The 11227-nt window shown below is 40.7% G+C and overlaps 1 protein-coding gene across 1 annotated transcript; it reads left to right on the top strand.

Annotated features, from left to right (window-relative positions):
* Positions 1-706: 706 nt before the first annotated feature.
* On the top strand, positions 707-7111 carry LOC308101602 (zinc-binding protein A33-like; the record flags this gene model as incomplete). Its single annotated transcript, XM_080451022.1, has 3 exons — positions 707-761; positions 2050-2628; positions 7101-7111. 3 exons carry the CDS (start codon positions 707-709, stop codon positions 7109-7111), a joined length of 645 nt encoding a protein of 214 aa, XP_080307148.1.
* Positions 7112-11227: the final 4116 nt, after the last annotated feature.

Genomic DNA, 11227 nt, shown 5'->3' on the forward strand with positions numbered 1-11227 from the left:
TTTAATTTTGAGGTCTTTTTTTTTTACTTTACTGGAGTATTTCCAATTTTCAGTACTTTTACTTCTACTCCACTACATCTCAGAGGCAAATATTGTACTTTTACTCCACTACAATTATTTGAAAGCTTTAGTTACTAGTTACTTTGCAATTATCAATTATTATATTACAAAACATACATTAACCACTTTAGCCCTATTTTATATATAGGCTATTTGAAAATAGCCGATCTACAAACTCACAACGCGTTGTGAGCTTGTAGATCTGATTTTTTCAAATATTTTAGCACTTTTACTTTTGGTACTTTAAGTACATTTTACCTTTGTACTTTTACTCAAGTAAATTTAGAATTCCGGACTTTTACTTGTAGCAGTAGAAGTTTTACTGCTCCTATAGTAACACATGTGGACAAACCCTCACCTTGACATGAACAAAGAGATTTACACACACATGTATCAATAGACCAAGTGTAGCTATATGTGATGGAAAAGTAATTAAACCTCTCTTTTTCTTTTTTCTTCTTAAAATTGCTAAATACAACGCACAATAACTTAGTATCGATACAATCGATTATTTGCATTGCGATACGATATGTTGCTGTTTACATATCAACATACTTCGATTGTTGAAATTAAAATCAATATTTTCTGATGCAGTTACTGTATCGTTACACCATAGTTTACATTGTGACTCCTCCTACAGGGAATAATGAATGCTGGTGCCTCCCTGTTTACCGTCAGCATGTGGTCAAACAAGTCTGACCGTCAGACCTGTTTGACCACATTGAAATACTACAGAAACTGCTGCTCTAACCCAATCAAAACCTGCGGGAGCTTGTCTTTCATGGTCAGGAACCTTAGTTTAAAAGAGGTGCAATTTGGCTTTCCAGTTGTCAACTTTTCACCGGCTGCTACAGACCTCTACTGCTAGAACCTTCTACTGCTACAGACTTGTACTGCTACAGACTTCTACAGACTTCTACTGCTACAACCTTCTACTGCTAGAACCCTCTACTGCTACAGACTTCTACTGCTACAAACTTCTACTGCTACAAACTTCTACTGCTTCTTCAGACTGCAACTACAAAAACACAGGTAATAATAATTATTATTATTATGATAATAATAAATAATCAGTGGTGGACAGGAACGGACAGTTCTTGAGTACTGTACTGTCATTTTTGGAGGGCTTTTGGGTACGTGTGACTTTCACTCCACTACATGTAAAATATGGACATAGGCAAGGCAATGCATGACTATTTGTATAACATTTAAACAACATGGCAATTCAAAGTGTATAACATAAAATATTAAGCTTTAAGACATTAACACAGAGCATTAAGAGAATGCAAAAAGAACATGATGTTACATTTCAATATAATAATGAAACAAATTATTTAATATTAAACAGGAGATCCAGTAGAACTAAAAGGCAAGTCATTTTATGTTTGGTTGCGCTGTGGTTTTGTGCTGTGAAAATAGCAGATCTACATGTTCACAACGCATCGCTCACAATGTGTCTGTTTAAAGTTTGCATTTTCAAACGATTGCTATAGCGCCCCCCTTTGGCCAAGTGGAGTAAGATTGGTTTCAGTGATATTTGGAATGACCCTCTACTGCAAAGTTTCTGTTTGCATTCATGTGTTAAGGGCAGAAGAAGTATTTTAATAAAACTGCAATTTTCATTGTCTTATAAAAGCTGCTATGTGTGAGTGTGAAAGTTGTTTGTCATGAGGAGACTTATGTGTCTTGAAGTTTCATGGCAATAGCTCAAACAGGGCATGAGTTATACCTGTTCAAAGTTTCCATTAAGTTTGCTTTTTTCAATTGAGTGCTACTGTACAGCGCCACCCTTTGACAAATGACTGTGGGATTCATTTCTTGGTCGTTTTCCATGACCCTCTATCATATTGCAAAGTTTAGTAAAAAACTACTGCACGGTTAAGCCAGAACTGCAAAAAGTGGCGGAAGACTCAATAATAATAGATAGAGATGCAATAAGCAGTTATAAACACACTCAGACCAGCGCCAGAGTCCAGTGTACACTGTCAGATCCACAGCTGCCCTCAGGAGCTCTGATAGACGTGACCAAACACCTGGGAAACCTGAGCTTCACAGTCTGGGAGAAGATGAAGGAGAGGGTCAAGTTCACTCCTGTCATTCTGGACCCAAACACAGCATCCCCCTGGCTCTGTGTGTCTGAAGACCTGACCAGTGTGAGATGTAGAGACACAGAGCAGCAGCTTCCTGACAACACAGAGAGGTTCAGTCATTATGCTTATGTTCTGGGTTCAGAGGGTTTCAGTTCAGGAAAACACAGCTGGGAGGTGGTGGTTGGAGACCATCCTGAGTGGAACATAGGTTTGGCTAAAGAATCTGTTGACAGGAAGGGAAAGATATATGCCATACCAGAATATGGAATCTGGTGTTTTAGGCAGAAGGATGGTGTCTATCAGGATGTGTGTGGTAAAACCATCTCACTGCAGATCTATCCTGAGAGGATCAGAGTCAAGCTGGACTATGACAGGGGGGAGGTGTCCTTCTACGACCTTGAAGACATGACTCACATCTACACTCATAAAGACTCTTTCACTGACAAACTCTACCCATATTTTGCTATTGGAAAGGCTGGTGATGCTGAAACCATTGATATCAAAATCTGTCAAGTAGAGACACGTCTCTCGGGGATGTTATCAGATATAGAGCACCGAAGTCCTGACGTGACTCGTTCATCCCCAGGTTTGCGGAAGTAATTTCTCTATGGAGAATAACATTGGGTCATCTTAGAATCGTCTCATATAAGAATTGTGGTCCAAAAATAAACACCGCGTGTCGGCGTTATTGTCAGGGAGGGGGTTCTGTATCGTTTATGATAGTCAGTCACTTATATTTGATACAGTCTGTTTCTGGCGAAAATGTAACTAATTCGGCGGAAGTAACATTAGCGTTTTCTCACCGTCAGTTGATGCTTCATATCCATAAGAGTCAACACGCCGGGGTCATTTGTTTATTTTTGGAACACAGTTCTTATTTGACGCGATATTAAATACGTCTATGGGATTCAGAACGGGGGTGGAAAACTGCGAACCAGGTAGACAAACAAAGGATGTGTAAATGACGTCAGACTTCGGCGGTCTATAGACTCTATAGGGAGGTCAGGGGGTCAGATGAAAACAAACAAGGGCACTCAAACAAACAAAACAACAACAACAACAACAACAGCTGTACAAACACTGTAAGCAGCAGTGAAATCAATCAATAATATTCATCTTTTCACAGCAGACATTTTGACAGGTAAACACAGCTGAAGTTAAAGGAGCACTTCGCCCATTTTCAACCCTACCCTCATACTGTTGGTCCTTACTCATTATACATTAAGATGACACATGAACTGTGTGTGTGTGTGTGTGTGTGTGTGTGTGTGTGTGTGTGTGTGTGTGTGTGTGTGTGTGTGTGTGTGTGTGTGTGTGTGTGTGTGTGTGTGTGTGTGTGTGTGTGTGAAATGAATGAACAGTTTTCAACATGGAAACGATTATAACGATTATGTAAAATAATTGTGATTATCTCAAATAATTGCATTTAAATGATTATGTAATAATTGTGACAGGCCTAATGAAAATATACTTAACAAATCAAAAGTTAAATGATGCATCATGCAGAATAATAAATAATACTTTATTATGTTTAACCACATTAACCAGGCTTTCTCTGTTTAGGACAGTGCTTCTCAACCAGTGGTCCGGGGACCACCTGTGGTCCTTGGGGGGGTACCAGGGGGTCCCCAGCTAAATGAGTTAACATAGCGTCACAATCATTTTAACCACTTAGCTTTGGCTATTCAAAAATAGCAGATCTACAAGCTCATAGTACCGAGTGCCACGCTATGAGCTTGTAGATTTTTTTTTAAACTTCAATGTGTGCATAATATATATATATTTTACATTTTTAATTTTTTTAACTCAAATCTTTGCTTCTGGGGGTCCCTGGCACAAAACATTTTCAGATGGGGGTCCACGGCCAAATGTAATATATCAATTTAGGGGTCCATGCCATGAAAAAGGTTGAAAACCACTGATTTAGGATAAGAACAGTTTTTTCTTTTCAATTTTTCAAGATAGTGAAAATAGCAGATATACAAGCTCCCATCGTGTGGCATTGCGATACATTTCGAGCTTGTAGATCAGTAATTTTTTTTGCTATATTCATCGTATGATGAAGTATAAAGGACTTAAGCTGTTAATGTGTATTTAATGATAAAGAAGGGTCTTAACCCAGCCCCCCCCCCCCCCTCAAACTTTTACTGTACATATTTTTTCATTATTTTTCTTCATTTCTAAAATGTTCATATGATGTTCGGTATAGTAGTGTATATCTGTCTGTCATTTAATGTCACTCAGGGGAGCTGGCATGGACAAAGATATATGGACACTCAAGAACGCAGAGCGGACGCATGCCGCGCGCACTTGAAAATGTGCGTTTTCTTACCGGGTTTGTTGGGGTGGGGGGTGGGGTTTTTTGTTACTTTATTTCGGTTCATTTGGTACAAAAAATGTACTCAATGAAGTGTAGATGTCAGAGTTTTTTTCTTTTTCTTTTTTCTTCATCCCAAAAGTCTGCTGTAACCAAATGGACTCCTCTGTGTTTAATGAACTATACAATCATAAGCAGCGAGCACGGCGTTGGGGGGACCCACCCAGCCTGGGTGGCCCCCCAACGGTGGGGAGACCCAGGCTGGGTCGCGGTGGTCGCGAGGTATCATTGATGATCTTTGTGTTTTATATGAAATATATTGTTACTTTATTACATTTGTAATGATCTTATATTGACACTGAAACATGTCATTCATTTATCATTGTCATCATTAGGACAGTTAGAAGTCTCTGTGTGCATCAGGTCAGGTCATGTTCTGAGGTCATAAGGTCAAACTGAGTGGGTCATCCATGGAATTCCTCATTTGTCTTCTGTCTGTTGAATTCATGAGTTGAGTTTGTATATCTATGACTGTGACAGTTCACCCTGACACTTACTAACATCTTAACCAGCCTTTAGTAAGTCCCTGTGTTCTTTTACCCATAACCTACAACAGGAATTCTATCACACAACACAGGGTTAAAGTTTGAATTATTCTTTATTGTGTAAGTTGCAGAGAATGATATTTGTTTGATTGTATTAATATATTGTTTCATTGTTGATTGTATTGACTGTATTGACTGATTGACACTGTTAAGTGGGAAATTGGGTACTCTAATTATTATTCATTATTATTATGTGGGTAATTCTCTGAGTAATATGTGATGACACTTTAAAATGTGTATATGAATTGTAATGTCTCTGGACATTAGGAATTAGCTGGTTAAATTGAGGATTCAATTCAGGATTGGTACGGTCCAATGGGAGGGGCCTAGCCTATATAAGAACAGTGGCAGGAATTCTGCAGTCAAAGAAGGACTGTTGAGGAGAGCAGGACCAGTCTGTTCAGTGCTGTAAGTGTAAATAACAGTGTTGCTGTGCTTCATTTTTTGTTCACAATATTCCTGGTAAAAAGGTGAATAAAACCCACTTCTTCTCTGCATCATCAAGGATTCTGTCTGGTGTTTTTTCAGTATTTTAACAGTTTTTATATTTTACTAGTGTTTTCAAACTGTGCCTTTCGGCAAACACTGCCCTCTCTAGGTCAGAGTGTGACAATGACAAAGAGACGTAAAAATATGACATATGAAAAATGAATGGATGAATGAGTTATTTATTTTCTTAAAGGTAACTTTAAACAATATGAAACCAACCAAATGAAGTTTGATATTCAGAAGGTTTTAATATTTGTAAGTGGTAAGACGATATTGAAAACTATTCCTAAATGAGGCTATTTGTGCATTTTAAAAGGTCATTAGCATTATTTAGCCCACCTTGATTCATATAGTTTTAAAGTGCTTATGTGGCCTAAGTTGCTTTTTTTGGGGCTTGTTTTCCTAGACCTGATTGCTTATTAATTATTTTGCTTATTATTCTCTCAGAAAATATGGCAACACTATCTGTAAAAAATGAGTCCTCATTAACGTCAGCCGACAGTTTGTGCTGAACTAAATGACAACTTTTGCAAACAGACTGACAGGCTGTTTGGTGGAGAGTCACCTTAACAGAGAGGTCCCATTTTTGCACATTATAACCTGATTAAAATATTGATTTGCACAGCATTGACAGCACATTGACACTTTACATATAGTAAGTGCAATACATAGAGAAGTGCAATTTGTGTTGTTAAGTGAGGATTGAAAACCTAACATGTACCTGTTCAAGTTGCTGCTGTCTTCCAGTGTAATTGGGCTGGACCAAGTCAGGATGGCAGAGGGGGGGGGTTGTGATGTGCTTGTGAAATGGGCTGAGGATATTGTCGTAGTGTAACGTTGTAGTAGAATCATTAGTGGTTTAGTTCATGGAGTTTTAATATGTTTTATGAGAGTTAATGTTATATGTATTTCTGTATTTGTATCATTTGTTAATCTAACCCTTGACATGGTGGAGTCCAAACTAATTGCCTCCAGCTGAGTATAAAAAGCTGCCAGTAACAAACAGATTGAGTTGGTGATGAGAGTGAGGCTCCACACTGGCTGCGGGTACATGGACAGTTTCATTCGGAATGAATACACTTCTATTCGGAATGAATGAATGAATGGATGAATTCATTCAGAATAGAAATGCTCATGTAAACACCTCAATTGGAATAGAATATTCCATTCCAGTCTGACCCGAATTAATTTTCATTCGGGTTAGGAGGGGTGGTATAGACCGTTTGAATCGGGATATACCAATCGGAATTGACCATGTAAACACTTTATTCCGAACGCTCCTCTCTGTTTGGAATACATGCATTCCTTTGCGCATGTCCGTGCTTATAGTGCTGTCAGAATTGTCCAAAAATGACCTATCTAAATCTAATTCGGCCACGGTCGCTCCTGCGGGATAAAATGAATGATTCTATTCTATAGCGTCTATTAAAGGAGCTCCCGTCTCATACGGAGCTACTGAGGAGATGAGCCCGTAGTTAGACCTGGCTGACGCGCCGATACTTTTCTTAATCTGATATCAACCCGCTCGCTGTGTCTCAGTGTTCCAATGATACGATGCAGGCATTTCTTCATATAGAAAGATGTATTTATTTACTTCACCGTGCACAATAGTCTCTTTTGGGTTCCTATAGACAAATGCTTAACTTTTCATACAAACAATTCGCGCCGTGGTGATTCAAACAAGCAGTAACCTGCGGTCAAAAACCATTGCCCTTCCGGGTCACAACCTCCTGCCCATGGCAGTGAACTTGACACTTATATAGCTAACAGCGCCACCCATGGTCACACCAATTCATTACACATGTTTCACCCATTTGGCTCTTACACACCGGCCCCTAATTGTTAAGGCAGGCAGACATAACAATTCAAAAACAAATAAACAAAACAAAAAAGGAGCCAAAACATGTTGATTCAATTCAAACGGATTCAATTGCTTCTATATTTCATGAACCAGACATAGCTTTGTCACTGGCCTCACTGGTGCTACTTATAGTCTGATATTTCATGGAACGTACCAGACTTTGTTTGTCTGAACAGACCTCCAGAACCCTGCCAAGTGGCCAGGATCTACGAGGAGCTGAAGAATCCATATCTCCAGCTGCCAAACTCCTTTGCCTTTGGTTCTTCTTAGCCGGCTCTGCTTCAACAACGTGACCTTCCACCTGAGAAACCAGGCAACTGCGGTCTTCAGCCTCTTCCTGTCTGAGAAGTAGGCAACGAGCTGGTAAGTAGGACTAGACATGTCACACACATTGATGGCATTTACTGTTGCCTCCTTTCTGACCTCCTGGTCATTCGAGTCCCCTGAGACATTTGCCACAGTTTTGAGCCAATCCTCCTCTGGCTTCCAACGAAAAGCAGGACCTTCAAGCCACCTGCTGTAATTCAGGAAGTCCAACTCCTCCAACCACCTTTTCCATTGGTGTAGGATGTCCTGTGGTAAGTCATCGTTACACCCACATCCTCTTCTACAGAGTTCCTGCTGTATGTTCTTCCTTATGAGCTTATTCATGTATGCTTCACGCTCCTGGTGCAAGCTTTTGTTACTGAGGAACCTTTTCCTCCAACCCTGGATCCTTTGCCTAGCCACATTTTTGGGCAGACAGACCTCTTTCTTCTTAAAGGGCAATTTCAAACAGTACCTCCCCTCCTGAAGTACTGCTGAACTTTCCACACTTTCTTCAACCCTTAGGTCTTCTCTGGACATTTCATTCTCCTTCACAGCTACTTTGTTGAAGTTGTGATTGTACTGATTGGTCAGCCTTTCTTCCAGTCTGCACACAGAGATCCTGTTCACCATAGCAGATGGAAACTCTGCGTCCACCATACCACTGTTTCCATTCAGTGGACCATTAACTACCCATCCCAACACCGTCCTAATAGCATACGGGCCATTCCCGTGACTGTTGATGACCTCCCAAGGTTCCAATATCTTGGGAGCGTTGGTTCCAATCAACAGGTCTACATTTGCTTTTAGGCGTGGGATGTGTACGTTAGACAAGTACGGCCATTTAGCCAGTTCTTCAGGTGTCACTACGTTCTCAGCAGTGACTGGCATTTTCTTCTGGGTGAGAACTTCTGGAAGCACATGGAAGACATTGCTCCCCAAACCAGCTACCTCCAAACCAGTTAAGGAGTAGGCTGGAACAACGGTCTCTTGCCCATGGTGCTCAACAAGAATTTGGTTCGTCTGCCCGTGATATTCAGCTTCTGCATTAGATGTTCAGAGCAGAACGTGGCTGAGCTACCAGGGTCTAAGAAGGCATACGTTCGTATGATGTTTCCTTTTGCAGTTTTCACACTCACAGGTAGAATGGACAACACACACCGGTCCTTACCGGCCCCTGTATGTCCACATGTTTGCTGTGCAGTCGGTTGGTCATTAGATGGTTCCTCAAACTGTTCTGAAGGTGGGGGGTTGCCTTTTGATGTGAAGCACGGTGTGGTGTGTGTGACCACAAACCTTGCATGTGACTCGCCTTTCGCAATCACGGCTCATGTGACCAACACCTAAGCATGCAAAGCAAGCTCCCCTTTCCCTCAAACAGTGTATTTTCTCCTTATGCGTCTTCTCCTTAAACTGTCTACAGTCCTCCAATGAGTGACTGCTAGCACAGCAAAGGCATTCAGCTTCCTCGACATTCACTGAACCTGCTGTTGTGATGTCCGCTCCTTGGCTCTCTCAGGTAGATCCATAGATGCTACTGTGGTGGCGACAATGTTTTCCTTCACTCTGTTCCCTGGGTATGCACTAAACTTTGTGAGAGTCTTTGTGCCCACCACACCAGATGTTAGATCCTGTATGTCACCAAACAGAGGGTCAGAAAGGATACTGACACTTCGCTCCACAAATATAACCAGATCCCAAAAGTGAGCTCTTTCATGGGTGTTTTCCATAATGCCATGAGCTTTGGTCCTCCATTGCTCCCTCATCTTGTATGGCATTTTTGTCATTATGGCTCTCATGTTGACAGGCATGTCCAATTCCTGCATGTACTGTAGCTCCTCCATTACATTGCAGCAGCCACGCAAGAATAAAGAGTAGGGCTTGGAGCGCCTTGACATCCTCAGATTTTATTGTTTGCCATGCCAAGGCCTTTTGCATGTAAGCAGTTGCTATTTTGTACTGATTTCCAAAATGTTCCTGTAGGAGACCCTTTGCCACTGCATAGCCACGCCCAGGATCCATATGCTGGCAGCTACGCACCAATTCTTGTGGCTGTCCTTTTGTGATTGCTCCAAATAATACAAAGCATCAGCTTTTGTTGCTTTTTCCTCCACTCCCTGCTCAAACGCTTTTAATAAATGCCCTGTATTGGAGAGGGTCACCTTCAAATGTTGGAATGACTCTTGGTGGGAGAGAGCTGGAATGCTGTTGCTGCACCAGAGCAGCGGTTATTTCATTTTGTCTCTCCATGATGGTAAGTATGTTTGCAGATTGATGTTGATTGATTTGAAACATGATTGATTTTATGATTTGTTGATTGCTTTTCCTTATTAAATGGAACAGTTGCTGATTGACCTTGCAAATGCCATTTTGTTCCAATTTTGCTTTCCTGTTCCTTGTGGTTAGTAGCAGTGCTATGCCATTGGCCACATTCCTTTGATCCTTTGATCTCATATCCACATTGTTTGTTGATGGTATTGACAGTTGTGTTAGTTTGTTTTGTTGCATTGATTTTCCAGGCCTATATTCTTTTTGCCATAGGATTTAATACATTGACATTTTCCCTTTTCCTTGTTTCCCTTTTCAAATAGGAATTCATTGCATTTGAAGGTGCATGAGAGGAACCTTTGATTTCAGAGGAGTTTAACACAGCCAACCTTGCATTGGTTGCAGCTAATTCAGCATCCACTTCAAGTTGCTCTCTTTCCTCCTCAGTCTTTGTTCCTGCTCCTTCAACTGTTGCTCCTGGTCCTCCAAAGCATGTTTTTCCTTTAAAACTGTCGCACGGGCAACAAGTGCAGCTCTATCAGCCTCTGCTATTATTCTTGCAGAGCTGTACTTGATCTACCACTTTTTACCACTCCTGGTTGAATGTTTACTTGCAATGTTGGAAATACTGTCATTTGGAAAAATACCATCATCAATTAAATGAACACCACCTTCAGTTGTTGTACCCTCATTTTCATTGCCTTCATGTGTTCCATCAGTTTCATTTGCAATTGTACCATCAATTTCAATTTCATCATTACCTTCATTGTTTGAAACCCACAGTTTTGCATTTGAAATACACTCATTGTTTGACAACATTTTTGCTTTAAACCACGTTTCTCTGTTTTTTCCTTTTCATCCAGTGGCATAAAACCCAGCAGTTTGGTCATGCATGTATTTCACTTCATTACACACCTGATACAATTCTGTAAGAGCATTTTGTACCTTTGTTTTTTCATTATTTACCATGAAACCTTGAATTGCATTTCTTATGTTGGCTGCTATGTTAAGCTTAGCCTTTCTGCCCGTTTGCAACTTGTCACATTTATCTGAAATCGCTTTGGCAGTCATCTTAACCACACGCTTTTCAACCCCCTACCGTGACGTCACCGCTAGCAGCGGAGCGCACACCCCGTTTCCATGACAACGTCTGACGCCGCTCTGCGGGTCGGACTAGCCATAATAAATAGTCAGTGAATCAAACGACAGTTCGCAGCTCAAGCAACAAAGT

The sequence above is a fragment of the Gymnoscopelus braueri genome, assembly GCF_963280865.1.
Source record: "Gymnoscopelus braueri genome assembly, chromosome: 15".
Lineage (NCBI taxonomy): Eukaryota > Metazoa > Chordata > Actinopteri > Myctophiformes > Myctophidae > Gymnoscopelus > Gymnoscopelus braueri.